The sequence below is a fragment of the Felis catus genome, chromosome C1, assembly GCF_018350175.1.
Source record: "Felis catus isolate Fca126 chromosome C1, F.catus_Fca126_mat1.0, whole genome shotgun sequence".
Classification (NCBI taxonomy): Eukaryota; Metazoa; Chordata; class Mammalia; order Carnivora; family Felidae; genus Felis; species Felis catus.
The window spans coordinates 24,016,572-24,043,909 of record NC_058375.1 but is presented as its reverse complement, the minus strand read 5'-3'; the positions used below and the strand labels follow the sequence as shown (position 1 = coordinate 24,043,909).

At 52.4% G+C, this 27,338-nt stretch overlaps 1 protein-coding gene across 7 annotated transcripts; it reads left to right on the top strand.

The window, feature by feature from the left end:
- The first annotated feature begins 37 nt into the window (after positions 1 to 37).
- Positions 38 to 24,013, top strand: SPOCD1 (SPOC domain containing 1). Of its 7 annotated transcripts, XM_045035465.1 has the most exons (17): positions 62 to 315; positions 426 to 492; positions 717 to 2,096; positions 12,331 to 12,372; positions 13,367 to 13,543; positions 14,207 to 14,248; positions 14,372 to 14,432; positions 14,706 to 14,796; positions 15,537 to 15,696; positions 15,815 to 15,931; positions 17,457 to 17,585; positions 19,720 to 19,852; positions 20,082 to 20,232; positions 20,543 to 20,678; positions 21,624 to 21,713; positions 22,000 to 22,186; positions 23,179 to 24,013. In XM_045035465.1, the coding sequence occupies exons 3-17, from the start codon at positions 756 to 758 to the stop codon at positions 23,841 to 23,843; spliced, it is 3,522 nt and encodes a 1,173-aa protein (XP_044891400.1). In that variant the 5' UTR covers positions 62 to 315; positions 426 to 492; positions 717 to 755; the 3' UTR covers positions 23,844 to 24,013. The 7 variants fall into 7 exon arrangements, with proteins under 7 accessions (XP_044891401.1, XP_044891400.1, XP_044891402.1 ...); XM_045035466.1 differs by lacking the exon at positions 426 to 492 and having other exon boundaries at positions 38 to 156; XM_045035467.1 differs by lacking the exon at positions 426 to 492 and having other exon boundaries at positions 17,457 to 17,581; positions 19,719 to 19,852.
- The last annotated feature ends 3,325 nt before the right edge of the window (positions 24,014 to 27,338 follow it).

Below are 27,338 nucleotides of genomic sequence, written 5' to 3'. Positions count from 1 at the left end.
GCGTCTTCAGAGGCCCCGCCTCCCTCCCTCTCCCGGGGCTCCCCGCCTCACGTGACCCCAGCTCCTGCCCAGTCCGGGGGTGGAAGCCGGGGAGGGGGAGCTCGCGGAGCCCAGGTGAAAGCTTCTGGACGCGTTGGGCCGTGGGGGACCGTCCAGGTCAGGCCTGGGAATCTGGAAGTCGTATCTACTGGAACGGGATCGGTGGGAAGGGAGTTATTCCCACTCACTGCTCATTGCCCAGTGGTTTAGAGCTGGGCTTTGGGTGGGGGGGAGAGGCCCCGCTCTTCCTCCCCTATCTGCGTGTCCTGACCTTTGGTGAGTCGCTAAACGTCCCCGTGTCTCAGTTTCCTCACCTGTGGCTGCCGGCATGAAATGAAATTAGGCACGTAGTAGGTGACTAAGAAATGGCACTTTTATTACTCCAGCCCCGTTAAGCAAAAGCGTGAACTCTCGGAGACGGGAAGCCCTGCAGCGTCGCTGTCGCTCAACCCGGTTTGATGGCGGGCCTCCCCTCCCTCACCTGGGGCTCCAGGCCCTGCTGGGGTGCTTATATCGCTGGGTGCTGTCTCCCTGTGGCCGCCAGGCCTCAGAGTCGGCAGGGCCCCCGGGGTCTCCACCTGGAGGGGAGGCTGTCCCACAGGTTCCCCCTGGCCTGGTGTCCTGAGTGGGCTGGCGGCCAGACACTGCATGATGGGGTCTCCTCTGTCTCTTCACAGGGCCTGCGTTCTTCTTTGGGCCCCTGTAGGTGGACAGACATGTCTCAGGAGGGGGCTGCAGAGGGCTCCAGCACAGAGGACCCTGCCGTCAGTCTCAACAGCCGTGGGCTTTTCCAGGAGGATGTGGAAGAAGCCAGCTCCATGTCAGGCCCCAGGCCACACGTGCCAGGGGTGAACTCTGGGGCCCATGTCTGGGCTGGCAGCAGGGAAAGGGTCCTGAGGGGAAGGACCCATCGAGGTGCCGGCTCCCAGGCTGGGGGTGCTCCTGGGGCCAGCCTGGAGGCGGAGGCCCGCTTGATGGTCCTGGAGCTGCGAGCCATGAGACAAAGCCAGGGTTTGGTGCCTGTCCCTGGGCTCCACTTCCAGCTGCCCGTAGTGCCTGCTCAGGGGAGGACTCGGGCCTCCAAGAGGCTCCAGGTTTCTCTGCACGACATCTTAGCTGAAAGTCGGCCCGGGAATCCTCATGGCACGTCTGTGGGTCTCCCAGAGAGAGCTTTGGTTGGCAGGGAGAGGCTGGCGGGGCTGGAGGAGACAAGCTGCCCCCAGCCAGGAGAGGCCGGAGGAGGTGGGAGTTCTCCAGGGCGTGATGAGAGAAGCCCCACCCTCAGCAAAGAGGAGCCCCCCAAAAGGAGCCTGCCGTCCTCACCAGGCCCAGCCCCTGTGGGGGCAAGAAAGGAAAACAGGAAGTGTGAGGCCCACTCAGAGGGTGGGGAGGGGGGCTTCTTGTGGTCCCCTGGTGGGGACAACCCCCAGTGTGTGGGAGGCCCCCCACCAGGTGCTGACTGGGAGTCCCTGGGAGACCTTTGCAGTCCTCTCTCTCCCAAGGACACTGGGTCTGGGGCTGGAGATCCAGGTGGCAGTTGTGTGGGATGTGTCTCGGGGACTGAGAAGTTTGAACATTTGCCCACTGCGGGGAATGGGGCCCAGCCGGTGGGCCCCTCCGACCCTGTCAGGGTCCCACTGCTGGATGGAGGATTGTCCCTCGGGCCAGCTGCCCAGGATCCTCTACAGAGCTCTGTGCTGTGCCTGGAAGTGCCTGGAAAGGCTTTCACAGAGTGGCAAGAAGCTGAGCACATAGTCGGGGCCGGCTGTGGTGACGGGCCTGCTGTCTCGCACAACCAGGAGGAGCTAGATGTCAAGGCTCAGCCAGAGTCCAGAGGGAGGCTGGGGCGAGGACTCCCTGCTCCCGCCGATGCCCCCGCCAGCTCCCTGGAGCCTGCAGCCAGCAAAGCTCGCTCAGGCCCATCCGTGGGGCAGAGAAGATCCAAGTGTGCTAGGAGGTCGAGGAGGGGCCCAGTGCCCCATGCCCAGCACCAGGGCACAGACAACTCCAGCTGGGACCAGCCAGAGGAATCCAGCCCAGGAAGCTTCCCCAAACTGGTAAGTTGAGTATGAGAGGTTGGGATAGGAAGGGCTTGGCCAGTCTTAACACACCGTGCTTGGCGGTGGAGTTTAATAGAGGTAAGCTACAGAGGTTCTTTTTTTTTTTCAACGTTTATTTATTTTTGGGACAGAGAGAGACAGAGCATGAATGGGGGAGGGGCAGAGAGAGAGGGAGACACAGAATCGGAAACAGGCTCCAGGCTCTGAGCCATCAGCCCAGAGCCCGACGTGGGGCTCGAACTCACGGACCGCGAGATCGTGACCTGGCTGAAGTCGGATGCTTAACCGACTGCGCCACCCAGGCGCCCCGACAGAGGTTCTTAATGGACATTATCCTTCACGCCCATTTTATATATGAGTAAACTGAGACCCACTGTGTCAGGAAAGAGAAGATGAACTACATTTGCTGACATCTTTTGGAGTTGGTGAGTCCTGGGTTTAAATCTTGCCTCTGTCCACTTCCTAGCTGAGTAGCCTTGGAATGTTTTTTAGCTGAAGATTCCTCATCTGTAAAAAGGGGATAGTAGTTCTAATTAAATGTATTTTTTTTATGTTTAGTTTTTGAGAGAGACAGACAGAGCATGAGTGGTGGAGGAGCAGAGAGAGGGGGAGACACAGAATCGGAAGCAGGCTCCAGGCTCTGAGCTGTCAGCACAGAGCCCGACACAGGGCTCGAATTCACAGACCAGGAGATCATGACCTGGGTTGAAGTCGGATGCTCAACCGACTGAGCCACCCAGGCGCCCCAGTAGTTCCAATTTAATAGGGGTTGTTCTAAGAATTACGTGAGATGATGGTGGAAAATAATGCGCCTAGCACAGCATAAGGCACAAAGTAAATTACTTAATGTATGTTAAATTTGCGTTTGCTTTAGTGTTAACAATAACCCTAAAAGATGGGCATTAGCTACATGTTTCCAGATGGGGAAACTGAGGCTCGGGGCAGTTAACAAACTCCTCCAATCTCCCACAGTGAGAGAGTCGATGCCCAGCCATTTCCCCCCGTATTCACTGCTTCTGTCTCCATTGCTCTTTAATTAGAATAATCGTTATTTTATTAATAATCGTAGATGACATGTTTCTACACAAAGGCAGAAGGTGATGCTCCTGCTTTTGGTGTATATTTCTTACATAGTGGAAGTTTTATCACATTCATTGAATATGTATTATGTGTTGTAGGTACTTTTGATTTAATATTCCCTAGATGCCTAGAGATGGTAAGGTAAGGTAAGAAAGGTAAGGTAACTGGCCCAAGATCACACCTCTGGTAATTGACATAGCCAGTGTATAAACCCTGAGAGCTCACCATACTGCCTGTTTGTGCAGCTTCCCTGTCGGCATCATGGTATCTGGCCTGCTTACCATGTGCTGGTAAGCACTTTATCGTCGTCGTCTTTTTTTTTTTTTTTTTTTTTAAGCACTTTATCTTCTTAACAACGCTATGAGGTAGGGGCTGTTGATGTATACCCATTTTATTGATGTGGACACTGAGGCTCAGAGAGGTGAAATGACTAGTTCAGGGCCAAACAGCAAATTAGGAAAACTGGGATAGGAGCACATGAGCTGCTGTGTGATATACCACTATTTGGTATTACAATTGCACTAGAATGCTATTACCTTGTTTTTGTAAACATCGCTCAAAAACAATTTTTAATAAAAAAACGCATGTGCTTATCATAGAAGATAAGGAAAAAAAAAAAAAAAACCACGATGCCAACTTTTTGGGATGTCCTTCCTCTCGTCTTTTTCCTGTGCATGCATATCTTTTCTTTACCTAGAAATGGGATCACATGTCCGATGTATAACTCGGCTTTTTTGGTATTTAAAAAAATGTTCACAGTGGGGCTGCCTCGTTGGCTCGGTTGGTAGAGCAGGCGACTCTTGATCTTGGGGTCGTGAGTCCAAGCCCCACGTTGGGTGTAGAGCTTACTTAAAGAAAGAAATTTTATTTTCACAATTAATTTGTTAACACAGAAAGAGGAAGTCCCTTTGAATGCTTTCAGGCCTCATTGCCCTTCGTCTGGAGATAATCGCTGTTAACGGTTGGAGTCCCCCCCCCCCCACTGTCCTTTTATGAACATCTACATCTATCTATTACACACATATAAATAAGCTCATACTATGCTTCATTGTTCTGGGATTTGTACTTTGTTTATTTTTCAAGCATTGTAGCGTTTGGAGATCTTTCCAAGTCGGTATGTATTGTTCTGTCGAATCTGTGCTTTCCCTGAGCCCTGTATCCTAGCAGGCTGCAGACATATTTGTCACAGCCACAGGCGCTGGTGTGACCAGAGGATGGGCTGGGACTTCCTTTTCTCATTTCCGACTGCCGTCGTGTAGTTAAGAGTACGAAGCCTGGATGCTGACAGGCTGGCGTTCCGTTCTGGCTTTGCCACTGTCCGAACGACCTAGGCAAGTGGCTTCACCTCTCTGAGCATTATTTCCTCATCCGCAAAAGCGGGGGGGGTGTTAAAAGTACTTACCTGATAGGGTGGCGGTGAGGAGCAAACGAGGTGACACGTGTTTGGCATTTAGCACAGTGCCTGGTACAAGGCAAACACTCCAAAATGTTACCTATCATTGACATATACAGTGCTGTGCTGTTCTAAGCCACGCTGGGGTGAACGTCCCTGTGCATCTGGTTTCTCCCCGTTTCAGGTGATTTATTTGGGCCAGATGCCCAGAATTAGGATTCCGGGGCCTGAAGCGTTTTGAGGGGCTTGCTTGAGCTCTGTGGTGGCGCCAGGTGCCCACCTGCCTTGACTGGAAGCAGCCCACAGCTGCCTCCCCCTCCGGGCCCCATCCTTGACTCAGCCGGACAGCTTCCCAAACAACCCGTCGCTATGGCAACTGGTTCCCAGCTTCAGGCCAAGAATTGAGAGGGGGCCGTGACAGGGACGGATGGGTGGCTGAGGTCAGGGCTGCGTGGGGTGCGGGCAAGCATGGGCAGAGAGTCCAGCCGGTCTGGGACCCTTGCAGTGACCTAGCACCTTCTGCTGGAGGCAGCCTGGCTCGCGCTGGGGGCTGACAGGTGGGTTCGAGATTAGTCTCTGCTTCGCACTACAGGGTCACTTGCGATGGGAGATGTCTGTTCTCTGAGTCATAGCGGCTTCCTCTATGAAATGGGAATCAGGTATGAGAGGCTGGCTGTGTTGTGTTCTTCTGGTGTGAAATACAGGGGCTCTGTCCTGAGCTCCTGGCCAGTGAGGTCTGGAGCCGTTTTGCCGATGGAATAGCAGGTGACGTGGGGAGGGCAGCTTTGCCAGGGCCCTCCTGCTCTGCTCGCCAGAGCCGGGGAGGTACCTCTGGCCCCACCCAGGTGTCCAGGCTCAGGTGCGCTGTCTGCAGCTTCCAAGTGTCAGGATGTGTGCGAGAGGAGCCTGTCTTTCTAGCAGGTGGTAACCTAAGAACAGCTCTTTTTTTACTGGGTGCTTACCAGTGAGAGCGTGCATACCAGGAACTTCACATGACGTTACCATCTCATATTTAATCCTCCCAGCAGCATTAGAAGTTAGTGTTAAGGGGCGCCTGGGTGGCTCAGTCGGCTGAGTGTGTGTCTGACTTTGGCTCAGGGCACCATCTTGCAGTTTGTGGGTTCGAGACCTGCGTCAGGCTCTATGCGGATAGCTCAGAGCCTGGAGCCTGCTTCAGATTCTGTGTCTCTCTGTCTCTGCCCCTCCCTTACTCATGCTCTGTCTCTCTCTCTCTCTCTCTCTCTCACAAAAATAAGTAAACCTTAAAACAAAACAAACAAACAAAAAACCAAATCCAGTTTCCTTTAAAAAAATAAAAACAAAAATAAATAAATATAAATAAATAAATATGAGTGTTAATACTCCTGTTCGGGATTCAGAGAAGTTAAGTGACTCAGTCAAGGTCACACAGCAAGTAAGTGGTGGAGCCAGTATTTGAATCCAGGCCCGTGGGATTCCAGAGCCTGTGCTCTGAGCCAGGCTATGGGGTTTGGATTTTTATGGGACTTTATTATAATTTGTTTAACAAGCAGAGGGGCTCCTCCAGGGATCTCATGGTCCAATGGGGGGTGGTGAACAAGTAACCAGAGGTAGGGACTGAGGCCCGGCAGACCTTAGATACCCAGAGGGCAATTGAGTCTACCTTGGGGAATGGTGGGTGGGAGGGTTTGAGGTAGGGGAGGGTGGAGGAGCGGGCTGCCTGAGTTGGGTCTGGGCAAAGGAAGTAAGTGTTCAGCAGGCAGAGAAGGGTAAGAAGGACGTATCAGGAAGAGGGCAGAGCATGGGCAAAAGTACACGGGCAGAAGGCAGCTTGGAGTGTTACGGGAGTGGAGCAGTAGATGGGGTCGGGTCTCGAGGGGAGGAGTGAGATGGGGAGATCAGCAAGGACAACATTGATTGAATGGAAGTGGGGGGCTTAAGTGTGGTCGAGTACCCGGAAGGGATCTCTCAGGGCATGAGCCAAGGAATCTTTATTTATTTATTTTAACATTTATTTATTTTTGAGACAGAGAGAGACAGAGCATGGACGGGGGAAGGGCCGAGAGAGAGGGAGACACAGAATCGGAAGCAGGCTCCAGGCTCTGAGCCATCAGCCCAGAGCCCGACGCGGGGCTCGAACTCATGGACCGCGAGATCATGACCTGAGCTGAAGTCGGACGCTTAACCGACTGAGCCACCCAGGCGCCCGTAGGGAATCTTAACATCAGCATTGACAGAGACAGCGTGCTGTGTTCCAGGCCCTGTTCTAAGAACCTTGAATCAACCCTGTGAAGTAGATAGCTAGTATTATTCCTGTTTCACTGATAAGAAAACTGAACCACAGAGAGATTAAGCAATTTCCCTGAGATTATACAGATCCTAGATGTTGGCAGCAAGTGTCCCATTGCATGAATATTGCCATCACTTATTTATTGACTCCATATGGACATTTGGGTTGTTTGAATTTTTTTCCTGTTCCATCTGGTGCTGCTATGATGAACAGTTCTGTGTATGTTTCTGGGTACGTACGAGCAAGAGTATCTCCGTGGAATATTCCTGGGAGTGGAATTGCTAGGTTATAAGGTATACACGTCTTCAACTTTCCTTAAACAATGCCAGATGTTTTTTAAAGTGGTTAACACGGTTTATACTCCTACCAGCAGTGTATAAATTCCAGTGGCTCCAAATCTGCACCAACACCTGATATCATCAGACTTCAATGTTTGCCACCGTGGGAATATGCTCTAGTGTCTCAATGTTGTTTCAATTTTTATTTTCATTTCCCTATGTTAAGGAGAATCTTTGCATACATTTTGGGCATTCCTCTTAAGTCTTTTGCCAAAAATTTTTTTGTTTTGGTTGTTTAACTTCTCCTTCTTAAAAATTAAAAAATTTTTAAAAATATTTATTTATTTTTGAGATAGAGAGCACAAGCAGGGGAGGGAGAGAGAGACACACAGAGAATCCGAAGCAGGCTCCAGGCTCTGAAGCTGTCAGCACAGAGCCCAACGCGGGGCTTGAACCCACAACCCGTGAGATCGTGACCTGAGCTGAAGTTAAACGCTTAACTGACTGAGTCACTCGGGTGCCCCTCAAAGTGATTTGTTAAAAGAAAAAATAAAAGGAAGAAGGAAAAGAAGAATAAAGATAGAACAGTGAGGTCCAGTAAGATTTCTTGGTAACATATGGTGGGATTATACTTCTTAACTCTGTCAAACTCTGTTATGGCAGAACTTTTACTCGAGTGCTCTAGTTGGGAGAATACATCGCCCCTGAATCTTTAAGTCTAGCCCAGACAGATCCCAAGAGCCACAGATCCCCTGGATAATTCCATCAAGACGAACCATAGCATCCCAAACTCCCATCAGAAACCTGGTAAAAGTCACTTGCCATCTTTCTACTACTGCCTCCAATGTATTCTCCTTGCCTCTTGTCTTTTTATTCTCTGATACAATCTCTGTACTTATATCTTTGTGATTCTATTTTTTTATTTTAATTTTATTTTTTGAATTTACCTCCAAATTAATTAGCCTCTAGTGCAACAATGATTTCAGGAGTAGATTCCTTAATGCCCCTGACCCATTTAGCCCATCCCCCCTCCCACAACCCTCTGTTTGTTCTCCATATTTATGAGTCTCTTCTCTTTTGTCTCCCTCCCTGTTTTTATATTATTTTTGCTTCCCTTCCCTTGTGTTCATCTGTTCTGTGTCTTAAAGTCCTCATATCAGTGAAGTCATATGATTTTTGTCTTTCTCAGACTGACTAATTTCACTTAGCATAATACCCTCCAGTTCCATCCACGTAGTTGCAAATGGCAAGATTTCATTCTTTTTGATTGCCGAGTAATACACATCTTCTTTATCCATTCATCCATCAATGGACATTTGGGCTGTTTCCATACTTCGTCTATAAAAAAATTAAAAAAAAAATTTTTTTATTTATTTTTGAGAGACGGAGAGAGACACAGCACAAGTGGGGAGGGGCAGACACACACACACACACACACACACACACACACACACACACAGAATCTGAAGCAGGCTCCAGGCTCTGAGCTGTGAGCACAGAGCCCGACACGGGGCTCGAACTCACAAACCATGAGATCATGACCTGAGCCGAAGTCCGACAACCGACTGAGCCCCCCAGGCGCCCCTAACTTTCCCTTTTTGATCGGTAGGAGTTCTTGATATATTTTGGATACTATCCTTTTGTCAGTTCTATGTTCTATATCCTTCCAAAATATTGCTCACATTTTGCTTGCCTTATAGTATCTGTTGATGGACAGAAATTCTTCATTATTTAAAATTTGTTTCATTTTAGTAAAATGTACCATTTTAACCATATCTATGTATACAGCGCAGTGGCTTTGAGTTACATTCACACTGTTGTGCTGTCAGTACCACCATCCATCCCCGGAACTTTTTTCATCTTCCCAAACTGAAATTCTGTGTCCGTTAAGTAATGACTCCCCATTCCCTTCTTCCCCCAGCCCCTGATAACCAGTGTTCTACTTTCTGTCTCTATGAATTTGGCTATTGTTGGTACCTCATGTAAATGGAATTGTACAATACTTGTCCTTTTGTGACTGGTTTATTTCACTTAGCATAATGTCTTCAAGCTTCATGCTGTAAGCATGTATCAGAATTCCATCCCTTCCTAAGGCTGAATAATATTCCGTTGTCTTGCCTGGAGTACATCTTGTTTATCTGTTTATCTGTCCGTGGACACTTGGGTGGTTTCTACCTTGCAGCTATTGTGAATAATGCTGCTAGGAACAAATATCTGTTCAAGTCTGTGCTTTCAATTCTTCTGTGTCTACTCTGCTGAGAAGTGGCAGTTGAATCAAAGTGGGATTGAAGGGAGATAGAATTGCTGGAGAAATTCTTAATTTTCTAATTTATCTATTATTTCACTTGTGATGTATTAAAAAAATTTTTTTTAGGGGTGCCTGGCTGGCTCAGTTGGTGGAGTGTGTAACCTTGATCTCGGGGTTGTAAGTTCGAGCCCCACGTTGGGTGTAGAGGTTCCTTAAAAATAAAATGGTAAAAAAAAACTACAAAATAAAAATCTTTTCAAGAAGAAATGTAATGTTGGAAAGAAGTGATGCTAATAGGGACCCTTGTGTTGTTCTGGACTTTCCAGGAAATGTGGTCATCTCACCAGAGTATGTTTGCCATGTGTTTATATAACATGCCCTTTATCAAGTTAAGGAAGCTCCCTTCTATTGCTGGTTTGCTCATTATTCTGAATGGACAGTACATTTGACCAAATATGTTTTCGGCATTTTTTGAGATAATCATACGATTTTTATTCTCTAATCTATTACTGTAGTGAGCTTAATGACTTGGGTTAAAAAAAATTTTTTTTTAATGTTTATTTATTTCAGAGAGAGAGAGAGTGGGTGTGTGTGAGCAGGGGAGGGGCAGAGAGAGAGGAAGACACGGAATCTGAAGCAGGCTCCAGGCTCTGAGCTGTCAGCACACGAATGGCGGGATCATGACCTGAGTCGAAGTTGGATGCTCAACCGACTGAGCCACCCAAGCGCCCCTAAAATTTTTTTTAAGTTTATGCATTTACTTTGAAAGACAGCGCGAGTGGGGGAGGGGCAGAGAGAGAGAGGGAGAGAGAGCATTACAAGCAGACTCCACGGTGTCAGTGCAGAGCCTGATGCAGAGCTCGAACCCATGAAGCTATGAGATCATGATCTGAGCTGAAACCAAGAGTTGGACACTTAACTGACTCAGTCACCCAGGCGCCCCATGAGTTGGGTTTTTAAAAAATGTTTATTTTGAGAGAGAGAGAGAGAGAGAGAGAGCGCACTTGAGTGAGGCAGGGGCAGAGGGAGAGGGAGAGAGAGAATCCCAAGCAGGCTCCAGGCTGTCAGCACAAAGCCCCAATGGGGCTCAAACCCACGAACCGTGAGATCATGACCTCAGCTGAAATCAAGAGTCAGACGCTTAACCGACTGAGCCACCCAGGCGCCCCATCTAGATACTGAGTCTTAAATTCTGATGGTTATTATGTTTTTATTTCCAGAAGTTGTGTTTGGTTTCCAGCCAAATCTGCTTGGTTATTGTTTGATACTGTTTTACCCTTCACTCATATATTTGACGCCTTCTTTTGTTAAACATATTACATGTATTTTGTATTCTAGTCTGATAAATCCAGTATCTAAAGTTTTTGCTGGTCGGATTCAGCTGCCTGTTCTGGAGCCTAGTATGCGGGTGCACAGACCCCTGAGACAGGGGCCAGTCAAAAAGTTTTAAGCCAGGGAGGACTGTTCTCAATATCTTTCCTGCTTTCCTTCCCAGATGTCCCGTTCCCCCCCCTCCCCCCTTTTCTAATTTACTTTTTTGAAAGGCTGATTCATTCCCATGGTTAAAAAAAAAAAAAAAAAAAAGTGAAAAGTCTCCTTTTCAGCTCCCTGTCCCTTTCCTACCGGCAGCCTCTGTTTTTAGGTTTGTGGATACTTCCAGAGATATTTTATGCAGATTCAAGCAAACACAAATTTAAAAATTCTTTCGCTTTTAACGCAAATGGCAGCACACTACACGCATTGTTCTAAACTTGCTTTTATATTTAAAAAATATGTTTCTGGTTATAAAAGAAATACGTGCTCATTTTGAGTCACATAAATACCCAAGTGTCTACAAGCAGAAAGTGAAAGTCCCTCTGGAATTTCGTTCCCCAGAGATAACCTCCATTATGCGTCTATAAATATGTATTTACATAAATGGGCTTACGCAACAGATACTGCTCTGTAACCTATTTTTTTTTTTCCTCCAAATTCTATGCCTTGACATCTTTCCACGAATCTTTCCACATCTGTCAGTGCTGTCCACATAGCGCAGCAGTTCAGTGCCTGGGCTTGAGTTAGGACAGACACAGGCTCTAATCCCTCGCTCTGCTGCTTAGTAGTTGTGGGACTTTTCGTATCCTCTCTGACCCTCGGTTTCCCTCATCTGTGAAATGGGGATGGAAATAGTACATACCTCATGGTGTTGATCTGAGACCTTAATAAGATCATGTGTGATGTGCTTTCTTCAGGGGCAGCTACTTTATAAGCCTCTGACGAAAAACTAGAAGTTTTTATTATGACTCATTCTTTTTTTTTTAATGTTGATTTTTTTATGTTTTAATTTTTTTAATGTTTGTTTATTTTTGAGAGAGACAGAGAGAGACAGTGCAAGTGGGAGAGGGGGAGAGAGAGAAGGAGACACAGAATCCGAAGCAGGCTCCAGGCTCCCAGCCTTCAGCACAGAGCCCGACACTGGGCTCGAACCCACGAACTGTGAGATGATGGCCTGAGCCGAAGTCGGACCCTTAACCAACCGAGCCACTCAGGCGCCCCTTTAATGTTTATTTTTGAGAGAGAGAGAGAGCGTGTGCACAAGGGGAGGGGCAGAGAGAGAGAGGGGGTCCGAGGATCCGAAGCAGGCTCTGTACAGCAGAGAGCATGATGCAAGGCTTGAACTCACGAACCCTGAGATCATGATTTGAGCTGAAGTCGGATGCTTAGCCGACTGAGCCACCCAGGCGCCCATGACTCACTCTTTGTAATGGCCACTTCGAATCCATAGTATGCTGTATCACGGTTTCTTAACCATTCCCCCTTTGATGGACATTGGAGGGTACTCATTCGGGGTTTTTGTTTGTTTTTTGCTAACCCGGCGAACACTGAACATCTTTCACACCTTTGTGTGAGTGTCGTCTTGTGAATTATCTGCAGTGGGGTCACTGGTCCTCTGAATCCTAATCTCTGCATCCTTTCTCTCCAAGGAGGAAATGAAAATGCCCCATGGGGTGAAGCATGTGTGTTACGTAGGTTTTTCCTTTTTATTTCTGCTCTTCCTCCTCCCTCTCCTCACATTCGGTGGGGTGGGAGGGATCCTCCACACTAGAGGCAATCCCAGCCCCCCTGGCCTGCTGTCCTCCAGAGCCTTGTAGCACTCCCCTTTCCCGACGATGCTGAACCTCAGACTTCCAGTTTCCCCACGCTTTGGAACCTGACCATTCGTGATAATTCATTCAAAGATTAGATTTCAGACACATGTGCTTTTACAATAGTTCTCCGTGGTTTGCAATAGATTAGAAGAAATCAAACATACTTGTAATGGAATAAAAGCCTAAAGTAAGAAAGAAAAGGGGAAAGAGAAGGAGAAATCTTGGTATGACAACCTCTACTCTCTACCAATCCTGGAAAGGTACAACTGCTGGACCCAAAGTTAATGCTGAGCTTCCTGGCAGCCAAAGTAAAAAGGGGAACAGGATAGATTCTACAGCCTATAAGAAGCCCCAAATCCATTTTGCACCTTGAGATACTCATAAAGGTCTGGGGCTGAGGAGGGAAGGTGAAAGGATAAGAATGAAGACAGGCTCCTCTCCTGGGACAGAGGCCATGCAGTCAGCAAAACATTTCTTATTTTTTTTTTTTTTCAACATTTATTTATTTTTGGGACAGAGAGAGACAGAGCATGAACGGGGGAGGGGCAGAGAGAGAGGGAGACACAGAATCGGAAACAGGCTCCAGGCTCTGAGCCATCAGCCCAGAGCCCGACGCGGGGCTCGAACTCACGGACCGCGAGATCGTGACCTGGCTGAAGTCAGACGCTTCACCGACTGCGCCACCCAGGCGCCCCAAAACATTTCTTGAATGCTACTTTGTGTCAGGCCTTTTCTAGGCATCGGGCCCAGGACATACATATTCTGTGTCCTCATGTTGGCTTACGGTGCCATAGGGGAGAGTGACAGTGTGAAACGGGCCCTCCGAAGGGCCTGCGCTGCTCAGTTCTGAAGTGCTTTTCCTCCCCTGCAGCTTAGATCCGGGGCAGTGGTCCATCTCCTGGGGGCCATCAGCTGTGGCCAGGCAGGGGAGCCACAGCATCCAAAGCTGGAGGTTCTGGAGAACATGATGGAGGCCAGCTCTGTATCACCTGTCCAGAGGTCCAGAAGGAAGGAAAAGCCTGTGGCCCGAGGCCCCACTGGATGCCAGGTACAGAACAGGTTCTTTTTTCTTTTTCTTTTTCTTAACGTTTATTTATTTTTGAGAGACAGAATATGAGTGGGTTAGGGGCAGAGAGAGAGGGAGACAGAGGATCCGAAGCAGGCTCCAGGCTCCGAGCTGTCAGCACAGAGCCGGACGTGGGGCTCGAGCTCACGAACACGCGAGATGGTGACCTGAGCTGAAGTCAGACGCTTAACCGACTCAGCCCCCCGGGCGCCCCAGAACAGGTTCTTTACACAGGCAATGCGCCCTACTCCCTGCTGAGATTTTTCTCCCTGCTTCACAGAGATGTCACTGCCTCCCACACACATGGGGTGACTTGCTTGTGGTCACACAGAACATACTAGCCGGAGACAGGTGAGACCCTCACCTGGCTGGCTAGTGGGGCCTGTGCGTGCTTTCTCCCGCACAGCTGAATTCAGGACCTTGACGGGAGCCGGGGTGGGGGCTGAGCCTCCAGGGCATCTGGAGAGGGGGCAGTCACTGACCTTTGTTCCTGGCCGACCGGCGGGTAAGGTCTTCTAGCCCCCACCCTCAGGAGGGACAGCAGGGGCTTCTGGTGGCCTCTGACCTCTTCTGCCATCTGAGGAGTCGTTCCTTTCCCCTCAGGGACCCCCCCCCCCACTTCTCCACATCCCCTTTCTCTTGCAGGAAGGGGCTCCTGTTCAGGAGGCCTGTGCCGAATGGCCTGGGGTGAGTGCTGTTTCTTCTGCCCACTGGGGAGAAGGTGGGGAGGTGGCTGGGGGAGCAGTGACCCCCTGGTGCCGGGAGGCTGCTCCCAGAGTGTGGCCTTAGTTCCTCTCCCCTCCCCTCCAGGGCGGCCCAGGGGAGCCCGAAGAGGAGGAGCCTGTTGAACCAGACTGGAGGGAGGACTCAGGTGAGGGGCCATGGAGGCCTTAGCAGCAGCTGGTCTTCTAGGGACCTGCTGGGGTGTGGCGGGGGCCTCGTGCCCAGCTTCTGGCCCCAGCCTCTGCTAGGACTCGTCCCTCTCACCCCTGCCCCTGCTCCCATCAACCTGAGTCCTTCACCAGAGGACTGGCTGCCTGGGGCTGGATCCCAGACATCTCAGTCCCTGAGACTGAGCATCGAGTCGCTCCCTCCCCTTGCTCCTAAGAATCCCACGGGAGTTCGTGACTCTCTTTCCCCACAGCTCAGCTTCAGCCCCAACAGGAGAAGCTATCCCTGGGTATCGGGGTACGGGGCGCTGTGGTCCACGCCATGCAGGAGGTGCTGTGGAGTCGGTAAGGCCTCGCTCCCCGCTCCCCTGACTTCCATGATACCCTCACAGCTGTCCTCACCTCCCAGGGCCATGCCATGTTGTCAGGGCTTCTGAATGTATGACTAACCCCCTTTTGTAGCCGTGAGGTCACTTGCCCACACAGCGAGCCGGTGGAGAGCTGACATTTGAACGCGAGTCTCTCTGGCTTCAGGGTCATGCTCTCCCATGAAACCACTGCTGCTGCTCATGTCCTTGCGCTTGTCACCCACAGCAAATGCTTCCAGACGCGGTGAGCCTTTGTTGGGAGCACCTCAGATCTGAGCCCAGAGCTCTCATTTACAACAGTGAGACCAAGGCTCAGAGAGGGTAGAACTTTGCCAAGGCCACACAGTGAGTCCGTGGCAGAGTCCGCGTTATATTCAGGGCCAGGGCTCTGTCCCCTGCCTGACTGATGCTCTACCCTTCTCCCCAGGCTTTCTCCATCCCAGTTCCACTGGCCAATGATAGAGCGCGGGCTGAGCAGTCAGATCTTGCTTTGCCACTGATCGTGTGGCCTTGGGCAAGCCGCTTATGTTCTCTGAGCCTCACTCACCCCGTCTGTAAGTGCAGAATGATAACACTGCTTCCTCACGAAGTTGGGGTGAGAATAAATGTGTGTATATATAGGAAAATGCCCAGGATAGAAAGCACAGTCGGTCCAGACCCTGCTCCATACTCTCCTCACCAGCTCAGAGTCATGGCCTCACCTTTGCCCTCCTGCAGCCTCCAGGAGCTCCCAGACTTGGTGCTGAGTGAGGAGGCGGTGGGGGGCATCGCTGCTGACATTGAGGCAGCCCTCTTCGACCTGACACAAGCCACCAACTGCCGCTACAAGACCAAGTACCGCAGCCTGCTGTTCAACCTGCGTGACCCCCGCAATCCGGTGAGCTGCACTTTGGGCTAGGCCACACCCTCCCTCGGAGGCCGGACGCCCTGGCGGGATGTTGGGGTGGGGGCTTCCGGAGCGGTGTGGTGCAGCCCCCCCCCACCTGCCCCTGCAGGACCTGTTTCTCAAAGTGCTTCAGGGCGATGTCACCCCCCACGGCCTGGTGCGGATGAGCTCAACCCAGCTGGCCCCCCAAGAGCTGGCCCGCTGGCGGGACCAGGAGGAGAAAAGGGTGAGCCGCTGGGTCAGGTCAGGGTAGGTGATGTGGGAGGGACACGGGGAGAGGATGTAGCAGGACAGAGACAGTGAGGAGGTGGACAGTGAATGAGATACGGGGAGCACGAGACAGACAGAAACAGAAAGGAGGAAGTGGAAAGAAAGAGTGGGCAGCAGGGAGAAAGTCAAAGAGACTCTGTCCACCAAAAAAAAAAAAAAAAAAAAAACAGAAATGGAAAGGGGTTGGGGTGGAAAGCTTTGAGAGAGGTGACACCCTGAGAGGTGTCATCTTCCACTTGCTTTTCTGTGGAGCTGGGGGCAGGGGTGAGGGTACTGGGGATGATGGTCTGAAGTCTGGAATCCAGGATTGTCATCCACCATAGATGGGGTAGACCCCCTGGGGTTCCTCTGTTTCCATCTCAGCCTCAGAAGCCCTCGAAAAGGCTGGAAGTCTTCCTGGTGCCTCAGGCTGGGCGAGGGACCCCCCCAGCCCTCACGCTTCACAGTCATGTCCCCGTATACCTTGTGTCTGTGTCTCTCTCCCTTCCTGGGGGCTGCTCAGGGACCTGGAAGGTGTGGGCACTGAGTCGGCTTTGGGGAGTGTTTGCACAATGCTTGCTGGTGGCCCATGAAAGAGAGGGGGCTGATCTAGGGAGTAGGCCAGTGGGGTGGAGTGGGGTGCTGAGGCCCCTGTTCTGGAAGACACTGGGCTGATTAGATTCACCTAGAATCCACTAGGTGACTCTGTCCACTGTAGGCTGAGCTTCTGTGCAGGAGCCTGTGGGGGACCAGGAGCAGAACAGCTACGTAACTTATAGGGTGCAGTCCAAAACAAAAGCATGTGGCCTTTTGCTCAACAACTATTAAGAATTTCAAGATGGTGGCCGCATGACGTATGGGACCCCAATGAAGTGCAGCACCGTGTGCAACAGCATGGAGCCCTCGCCCATGAAGCCAGCCCTGCCAGGGAGGATGAGACCTCCTCCAGGCTTCCAGGAAACATTTCAGATAGAATGATATTGATCAGCCATAAGAATGACAGGCAGCATTTACTGTGAGCTTGGCTCCAGCCGAGCATTCTGCATACACTGTTTAACCTAATGCTCTTAATTTAATTCCTAGAAAACAGAGAAGTCGAGGCTCAGAGCAGTGAAGTGCTTGCCCAGCACCAGATTGCCTTGAGGGTTTCTAGTAACGACCCAGCTGGTGCTCCGGAGCCTGCACTCTTGGACTGCACTGTACTCTTCCCAGGACAGAAGCTGGGGTCCGGTGGGAGGCAGAACTGACTTGTAGGAGGAGGTGAAGTTCAGGAAGGCTTGCTGGAGGAGGCAGGGCTTGAGTTTGGAGGGTGGCTGAGTGGAATATGGGAGCAGTAGGGCTGAGGGTAGAGGGCTTGTTAGGGAAGGGGGATAGTGGAAGCAGAACTGTGAAGGGAGAGGAAGGGGACCCACAGAAGAGGGGCCATGTCGGAGGAGTATGAATATCTTGGGGGCCTGAGACCTCCTGGCCTGGCTGAGTTTGGGCGGCTTGGCCCCCACCAGGGCCTGGAGATCATTGAGCAGCAACAGAAGAAGCCGTGCAGCCTCCCGGCGTTCAAACTGACCCACAAGGGTGAAGTCGAGATCCCGCGGGACGGGGACCAGACGCTGACCCTGGAGGATCTGATTATGGTAAGCGACAGCCTGACCTGGCACTGATGGGGCTCGTGCCCAGGGTCCCACCGCTCACCTCAGCAGCTGGGTGGCCTTGAGCAAGTCACCTGATGACCGTGAGGCCCAGGGTCCGCTTGGTGAGCGAGGCAATGGTCGCTACCGCAGTTCCGCGGGGTGGAACTGACCTGTTGGCATGGCCTGTCCGGGCCTTCTCGGCGCCGGTCCCCTCCTTCCGGCCTAACGCCAGGGCGCCCCACGCGAGTGGTGGTTAAGTCTTATCACTGCAGCTTCTCCCAACCTCAGCCATTCCCACCAGGTCTCTGGTTGGGAAACAGGAGGGCTGCCCTGAGGCAGTGGCTGTTCTCGGACTGTTCTCGGAGGACAGAGCCCTGCTCTCTCCGGTGGCGTGGCAGGGCTTAGCAGTGCTCCGGGCAGGCAGAGACCCATCTGGAGCCCCTCTTGTCACTGGGGATCCGCTCCGTCCTCGTGTCCATCCTGTCCTTCCTCCCCTCTGCCCCTCCATCTTGCATGGGGCCCGACATGGTGGCTCGGCAGCCCTGAAATCAGTGAACTCATCAGCTCAGCTGCCGCAGACGATCAGAACGCCCCCCTGGCTTAGTTCAGTCACTCTCGGGAGGCCCCTGTGGCTCTGCTTGGGTGTTCGGTGGGTCAGATGTTCACCCGACTCTAATCAGCTATGTGTCCAGGATGGACAGCGCAGGCCCCTTGAGCCTTGTTCATGGGGGAAATGGCAGTGAACATGACAGATGAAAACTCCCGCTCCCCCACCCGCTGCAAACCGATAACCAGGCCAGCCTCCAGAACTGCGGCCTGTGCAGGAAGGAGTCCCCAACCCAAACCAGCCTGTGCTTTCTAAGTAAATTGAACCCAAGCATAGAGGTAGGAACTGCAGACCCAGAAAGAAGTGCTCGCTAGGGAGACAGAGGCAGAGTAGGGGTGGGGAGAATAACACAGAATCACATCTTACTCCTTATCGAGCACCTGCTAAGTGCCCGTTTTACAAACAGAGCCTCATTCAGATCTCACAGTGACCCACAGGGTAGGTGATGCCAGTTTCCTGGATGAGGACCCTGAAGCCCTTTGCCCAGGGTCACTTAGTTGGTCATGGGGTCACTCTAGTTGGTCACGGGGGGCTGTGATCTGAAGCTGCCCGACTCCAAAGCCTGTGCCTTGGTGCAACTCTGGAGGTGGTTTATAAGGCAAGAATAGAGTTTAAAAAAATCTTTAAAAATCTTCCTAAAGCAATATTTGTGCTTTAAAAAATTTTTTTTAATGTTTGTTCATTTTTTTGAGAGACAGTGAGTGAGCAGGGAGAGGGCAGAGAGAGAGAGAGAGAGAGAGAGAGAGAGAGAGAGAGAGAGAGAGAATCTGAAGCAGGTTCCAGGCTCGGAGCTGTCAGCACAGACAGCTCAGACGGGGGGCTCGAACCCACCAACCATGAGATCATGACCTGAGCTGAAGTCGGCCGCTGAAGTGACTGAGCCACCCAGGTGCCCCCAAAGCAATGTTTTTTTTAAAAAGCCATTTCTATTATGAGGGACAAAGGTGATTCGGCAGTGGGCATCGAAAGCCTTTAAAATGTTTATTCTCCCTGATTCTGTCCTCTGCTTCTAAAACCTTGTCCTGAGGACATGGTTGAAAGTTTAGGAAAATACTTTCTGCATAAGGATGTTCTCAGTACTGTTTGCAATGGTGAGGATCTGGGAATGATCCCACCATCCAGAGATAGAGGAGATGTGTACACGACGGTCCACGGTGTGTATGGTCCGTGTGTGCGTGGCAGGCGCCTGTGCGATCATTCGTGGACACAGTGAGAATACAGGTTGAATATTTGATCCCAGCTATTTTAGTCAAAGAACCCCCAAAGCCCTGGGTATAGAAAAACTGTTACAAGGAATACCCAGAATACCAATTACTGTCATTGATGAGTGGGACAAGAGGTGATTTTTATTTTTTTTGGTAATTTTCGAATTTTCTATATTTTCTTTAACAAGTTCTTAGTACCTTTATGGTAAAAGAACGTCTTATTTGGAAAAATGAAACCCTATCCCTGAGGCTCCCTGGTCCTGGAGAGCTGCTGACTTCCTTAGCGCCTTCCCAGCCCACCCTTCTCTCCCGCTGTGCCTCCTAGGGACCCATGGTGTCCATAGACAGTAGCCCACTGGCCCTGCCTGCCACATCAAAGGACACCACGGAGCAGTACGAGGACACCACGGAGCAGCATGAGCACCATTTCCTGGACCCCAGCTGCCGCATCTGCATGGGTTGGGGCGGGGGCACGGGATGGGTGCAGGGGTGGTGGGCAGGCTGGGGCTGAGTGTGGGGCTCAGCAGCAGCAGGGATTCATGGCCTGGGGAGAAGGTGGCAGGGTGGGCATATCTGTGTCCCAGGTCACCTCGAAGAGAACCTGGGTCAAAGCCTGGTTCTAAAGCCCTGGCCTGGCTTCATCTAGCTGCCTGTTCCTGTTGCAGCTTCTGCCTCTGTTCTTTGTAGACTGGAAGCCCTCGTGTGAACTGCCAGCCTCCTTCAAAGCCACTGGGAGGATAGGGGACAGTGTCTTCCAGAGAACCCCAAGCCCAACCCTGGTGTCCTCTCCAGCGATGCCCCAAACCAGGGAGAAGCCTCCCACACAGCTCCAGGACAGGTGTGGGGCGGGGGGTGGGAGAGGGTCAGTGAGGGGGGGGGGCACCTGCTGGGGAGGCAGACACAGCGTGGACTTTTCTTTGTCTATGGCCTTGGGCAAATCCTGCTTCCGCTGTGGGGCTCAGTTTCCTCATCGGTACATTGGAACCAGTCACTGCAGTCTGCCGGTTCCCCCTCACCAGGCCGTGCTTGGACTGGTGTTCCAGCATACACACTGGGAACACAGGACCTTCTCTGAAAAGTAGAGAGATGCTGAGGGAGGTCCTGATAACCTGCTCTGCCTGGCCCTGTCTCTCTGTCCCTCTCTCTAGGCTCCAGATGCCTGCCAGGCCCACAAAGGCCCTGCCCAGCCAGCCGCCCTGGGAGGGAGCACTGGACATGTTCTCCATCAAGCGGTTCAGGGCCAAGGCCCAGCTGGTCTCTGGAAACAGCTGTCGGCTCCTCATGGTACCCCAGCCCTGCTCTCCAGGGTCTCCCTCCCACCCTGGCCAGCCCGGTCAGCTACCCACACCCCTTTCTCTCTTCCTTCCTTCCTTCCTTCCTTCCTTCCTTCCTTCCTTCCTTCCTTCCTTCCTTCCTTCCTTTTTCTTTCTTTCTTTCTTTCTTTCTTTCTTTCTTTCTTTCTTTCTTTCTTTCTTTCTTTCTTTCTTCCTTCCTTCCTTCCTTCCTTCCTTCCTTCCTTCCTTCCTTTCTTTTCCTTCCTTCCTTCCTTCCTTCCTTCCTTCCTTCCTTCCTTCCTTCCTTCTTCTTCCTTCCTTCCTTCCTTCCTTTTTCTTTTCCTTCCTTCCTTCCTTCCTTCCTTCCTTCCTTCCTTCCTTCCTTCCTTCCTTTTTCTCTTTCCTTCTTTCTTTCTTTCTTTCTTTCTTTCTTTCTTTCTTTCTTTCTTTCTTTCTTTCTTCTTTCTTTCACTCCCTCATTCTAAAACAAGGCATTGGGACCCTCTCTGTGCCTGGCACTGTACTAGGCATGGGGCAAATGAGACGCCAGCCCCACTCCTGCAGACACACACATGGGTCAAGGACTCCCTGTAACCCAAGGCATAATGCAAGAGGGCCCTGGGAGAGGAGTCACTCTGGTGCCTCCCTGATCCAGGGGAGAGCTTTAGGAGTGATTGTTGAGTGACTGACGATCAGCTGAACCACTGGATGTGGGTGGGAGGTTCAAGAAGGGAGGAAGGGGCTTCTGAGGAGCTGTAGGAGCCTGGCCAGGATAGGCTGTAGGCCTCCAGGAGCAATCGGGGCTTCCTGGGCAGTCACTGACCTTCTTGGGGTCCTGGTGTACTGCCTGTCCGTCCTCTTCACTGAAGGCTGTGGCTTCGTGGTGGCTGGTGTTGAGTGTACCCTAAGTGGGTGGGAAGCTAGGGGGCTGACTGGCCATCCTACCTGCCCCCAGGCCCTGCCCGAAGTGATCCGTTCAGCAGGCTGCATTCCCTCCAATACTGTCTGGGATCTTTTGGCCAACATCTGCCCAGCCGAGGCCAAGGTAACTGCCATTCTTGGGCACCCCCTTGCCTTCTGGCCCGGGACCTTTAGCCCTGTGCTTCCCCTCTCTCCTCCTCTAGGGCAGGGGCCTGGTTCGGGGTGTCTGGGTCTAGTTCCCACTACAACTGTAGACGCTCTGTGACCCTGGGCAAGTCTCTCTGGTTCCTCCTCTGGAAAGTGGGGACACACATCCTCACGGGGTTCTCAGGGGCTTGGATGAGACCAGGGGTGTTCTCAGGGGGGAAAGATGGCAGCTGCAAAAGCCACTCCCCTTCCTCCAACTATAGGACATCTGCGTGGTCAGGCTGTGCCCACACGGGGCTCGGGACACCCAGAACTGCCGCCTGCTCTACTCCTACCTCAACAATAAGCAGCGCCATGGCCTGGCAGCCGTGGAACACGTGGGGATAGTCCTGCTGCCCTTGCCTGCCTTCCAGCCCCTGCCCGCCAGACTGCGCTCTCTGGGAGGCCCCGGTGAGTGCCCTGATGCCCGTGCCGGTCCCTGCCTCCCCTCATCTGGGACCAGATGGGGCATTGTTGACAGTCACCTCTGTGGCCATGGAGGCAGGGCACATCTCAGAAGGGAACTCTTGAGACGGGCACGCGGGGCAACAATGATAGGTATATATTGCTTACTGTGTGGCAGACAGTGTTCTAAAAGCTTTACTTACACTAGTTCATTTAGTCCTCAAAATAACCCCATCAGAACGGTAACTGTCAGTTTCTTGATTTCACACATGAGGAAACTGAGGTAGGGAGAAAGCAAAATGACTTGTCCAGAGTCACTCAGCCAGTCAGGAGCAGAGCCAGGCTTCACACCCAGGCAGCCTGGCTGCAGAAACAGGGCTCTTGAACACAACACATACTGACCCTTCAACTAGGCGTCCTGAATAGAAACTCATGGGACAGCCACTTTCATGCAGACACAGCGGGACAGAGGCAGGACCCACAAACAATCGACTGAAAGCATCGTCTAAGGACAGGAAGGAGGGATTTTTTCACCACCAAAACATCACCTAAGACTGGAAGGAGGGATGTTTTCACCACCACTACCCTAGGCCAAGGTTGGCCTTTGTGCCCAGGAGGGTATCTCCAGGGCATGGCTCCAGTAAAGCACCTCGGGTGGGGGTGGGGTGTCAATGGGTACGCTGTACCCATTCCCAGGCAGAGCACTTGGCCTTTCTGGGCTGCCTTTCCTGGTGACAGTGTGGTAGATTCTGAATCCATACAGTCTTGAGGTCAAACCATTCACTGCCCCACTCTCAGGCAGGTGAGCCCTCTCCCGTGCTGAAAGTGACTCTCCTGAGACGGGCTCAGCCTCCTCCTCACTGGACCCCCATCTCGCTGCTGGCAAGCTCTTCCTGGCACCTAACCATAGACCTACTGCTGCACTCACAATGCAGCTTCTAGGGATGGTGTGTTCTCTCCTACCAGGCCTTGAGTCTCTCTGCTTCCTCTTTCCCCAGGCCTGGAAGCCGCTCACTCAAGCCTGGTGCTGGCTGTGCTGCTCCCCAAGGCAGGGCTTCCAGACACAGCAGAGTCCAGACCTCTGTGGCAGAAGGTTCAAAAGATGGTCTCCTTCAACAGGAAAGTGGAGATGAGATGCTACCAGTCCGAGCACAGGAGTCCCGATGTGGCCCCAAAGGGGTCCCATCCCCCAAGGGATACTCTGCAGCAGAACCAGGGCAATAGCAGCCTGGCTCCAAGGGGAATTTGTGCTTGGGAGAGGCCACCCAGAGGCAGGGGGAGACTGTGGGAAGAGCCTGAGACCTGGCAGAGTCCTGGGCGAGGGCAGTGGCCCCCCAGGCCAGGCCGGTGCCAATCCAGGCACCCCTATTCAGCAGTACCATCTGGCCGTGGCCGGCGCCTCCACAGAGCCTCCTGTCCCCACCAGGCCCTGCTCCGACATCTTGAATCCCTGGTGTCCATGAGCCGTCAGCTCCAAGCCTCACTGAGGTCCCCAGGCCAGGAGATCCTTCCCCCAACTCCTGCCCTGTCCCCTGCAGCCCCTGGGATTCTCGGCCTACTCGGTCAGCCCCCTGCAGCTCCAGAGCCCCGAAGCCCAGCTCCTGACTCTTTGGGTCCTACAGATGGAGCTGGCTCTGAGTGTTCCTTCCCCAGAGAGACCTGACCCTCATTACCCACCAGAAGAGAGTCTTTGATTCCTTCCCCAGTGCTGAATCCGGAGCTGTTCCAGGGAGAGAGGGGCAGAAGAAAGGGAGGGTCAGCTGTTTGGAGTTTTCTGTTCTGCAGTCCGCTTGGTGTTGATTTTTGGTTCAATAAAGAGTTTGGCAAAGGTCAGATTGCATCTTCTGGCTGGTCAGGAGGGACCCTGGGCCTGACCTGGTATGGGTCGGGGCAGGTGTGTCTGAGTTTCTGTACACAGATGTAGCAGAGCTAAAGTGCTGGGGAGGGAGAGGGCAGCCTTGTCAGCTGCTTGTCTTGAGATCCTGAACCATCACTGTGCCCCTGGGCACAGCTGTTGCCATGGTGGGTTCTGGGAAGTATTCCGAACTAGGAGGAAGAAGTGATGGGAGAGAAGGCAGGACTAGGATGGAGGAGAGAGAAATGAGGCTTTTGAAGGGGCATAGGCATTTAGAGATAGGAAGAAAAAGGCGAGCAAGTTGCAATGTAAATTTTGTAGTTACCAAAAAAAAAAATATTTTTTTCAGTTACCAGGATTTTTTTTCCTTTGGATAGTCGGGTACCATCATATTCCCCATGTGTCTGTGTCTGTGTGCATCTGTGAGTGTCTCTGTGTGTGCATGTGCCTGTGAGCATGTGGGTGCACCTGCGTGTATGTATGTCTGATTGCATGTCTGTGTGTCTCTGTTGGGTAAGTTGGGAGATCCATATAGGATGACTCTTCTCTGTGCCTCTTGCCAACCCCCCCCCCCCCCGGAGACTGGTACAGGAGAAAGAGGGTCTTGGCCTGGGAGTGGAGGGGGTTGGGCATTCAGGGTGGGGTTGGAAGCTGGTGTGAGGGCTGGATGGTGCTGCTTTGCCTGGGGCCTGGAATGAGCTAACAGCAGCTACAATTGTAACGCATCTCTGGGAGAACGGAGTCTGGGGACCTACCTGGAAACTAGCTGCCCTCTGGCTGCTTAGCCCAGTGCAAAGAGGCAGGGCCTGGCTTTGGGGAGAGAACTTCTGGGAGGACCCCTCCGTCCTCCTCGACGCCTTCCCCAGTCCTTAAGGGGTGTACCCCGTCTATCCCTCTGAAAGTCTAGTCATGCATCAGCCTCGCTCAGGGCCGGGCTGGACTGGGAAGGATGGGGGCATTGGTTGTTCGGGGCTCCCCTCTTCTCTGGCCCCATGAGCTCGCTGCTGCCCTACCCGCGGCCGACAGCAGAGGGGGCCCTCGGCCTAGGGATGGAGGTCGGGGCTAGCCGGACCGGAGGACGAGCTGGGGGCGGGGCGAGGTATGGAATTTTAGCCGGAGGGACTGGAAGAGGGTGCGGGGGAGGGGAGGAGCGGGAGGTGCGGAGAGAGGAGAGGAGACCGGACTTGTGAACCGGGGGAGGGGGCGGGGCTCCTTCGGTAACTTTACGGGCTCCGACGGGCTTGTGAGCGCCACAGCCTCCGGGCTATATGTAAATGACACAAATTACTATGCAACCTGCAGCTTGACTCTGAGTCGGTAACTTGGGTCATCTTCCTAACACAGTTGGGGCAGGTCAAGGGGAAGATGGCTGTGAACTCCTTCCCCCCCAGGCCCACGGCTTCCTTCCAGGGGGACAGAAGAGCATTTGCTGCCTTCTCAGGTCACTCAGGGAAGAATAACCTCTGGACTGTCGGCTGGAACTTCCTTTCGGAGAGTCAGTTTCGCCCCCTGCAAATGGGCATGATGACGCGGCCCTATAGCACCTCACCCAGCGAAGAGGGCTAGAGGTGGACAGCGAAATCCTGCAGGCTGCTTTGAGGCCGGGGACCGGACAACACGACCTCCACCCACGTTTTGGCCCTAGTCCACAAGCCCCTTCCCTCGCCTTTCTTTTGGCCGAGGCGGCCAGGAGCAAGGATTAGGCTAGCTGTTGCTAGGGGGCGTGGTCGGCGGTTGCTGGGCTCAAGGGACGTTGCTGAGCAACGCTGGGCGGGGCTCACGTTGCTAGGCCCGAGTAGGAGTCCTCAGGGACCGGAATGGCCACCCAGCTCCCCTCGGCTTCAGTGGAGGGCGCCCCACGAAGCTGCTCTCTCGCGACTTTCTCTGGGTCTCAGCTTCCCTCAGGCTGGACGCAGTTTCTGAGGGTCCTTCAGGTTCACACCCTCCGAGACTCCGTGATCCTCTGGGCTATGGAGCGAGGAACCCTGGGTCTTTGTGCACGTGTCTGTACGCTCGCTTGTGCGGTAGGGGGGAGAGGGGGGGGGTCGCATTTGGGTTTCCATAGCAACTGCTCCTGTGTCATCCCATTTCTTCCAAAGGTTTGAGCGGTAGCGTCTACAAATTTACATATATCTGCATGTCATTAACATAGAGGCGGGGCCGGAACTTGTTTGGGCAACTATCCCTGGACAGTTCCCTTTGCTTCCTCTCTCATCCCGCCTGAAGGGCACGTGGGCAGCGCATGCGTGAGTGTTTTTCTTGTTAATGTTCCCAGAATCGGGGTGGGTGGGTGAACTGTAATGCTGACTCCTGGTTCTGGCCCCCCCCCCGCCCCGTCACCTTACCGAACCATTAGTATGAATTCATCCAGGTACTCTTAACCAAAGACCTTTACCAGCACCCCCAGGCAATGCCAGGCCCTGGTTGGAATCCCAGTCTGCCCTTTCCTGTCTGTGTGGCCTTGGGCAAGTTTAGTTCCCCTCTCTATGGCTCAGTTTCTTTCTTTGTAAATAGGATCTTAATCCCTAATTTATCAGGTGATGTGACTCTTCAATGAGATGTCACTTTTCACATACACTTACCCTGCTTCTGGCACACAGCAAGCCCTTAATGGTAGCTTCCACTCTCCTTCCATAGAGCCCAGCTCCTCTCAGGATCCAACCAAAGCAAATCAACATCCTCTGCAGCTCAAGACTTGACAACTAAACACCAGGAAGAACTTCCAGATGTCAGGATTCGAGGCAAAGGATGAGGACTATTGGTTTGCCTGTTTGTCCTTGGAGGCTGGAGGCCAGGTTAGTGAAGCATGGGACCCCTATCCCCCACCCATCACCAACACCACACACTCATGCACATCCTTACACGCCTTTCCCTCTCAGGGACCAGTTGTTTCCAGACACCTTGCATTTCTGTCTCAAAGGTACTGGAGCCCAGGACCTCTGCAGCAGTGGCAGAGCTAGGGAGGTGGTGACCAAGAAGGTCCCTTACAGGACTGAGATGTCTAGGGTGGATCAGGGTCTGGCCAGAGGCTGACGGCAGAAACTTTGGAGAGTCAAACATCTGAGCCTTTACAAGGGAGGACTGGGAAACCCTGGAGTCACTCCCTTGCCCTTTCTGGGGCTCAGGGTCCCCACTGTGGACAATTAGGACTCCTCTGCTGAGACATGGGGCAAAAAAAAAAAAAAGGCAGAGGTCAGTTCAGGGTGAAGAACCCTCACTGCTGTAGTTGTGTAGCCGTGCCATGGAGGCAGTGAGTTCCTTGTTGTTGGGGCTTTGAAAGCAGGGGCTGAGCAGGACTGAGAG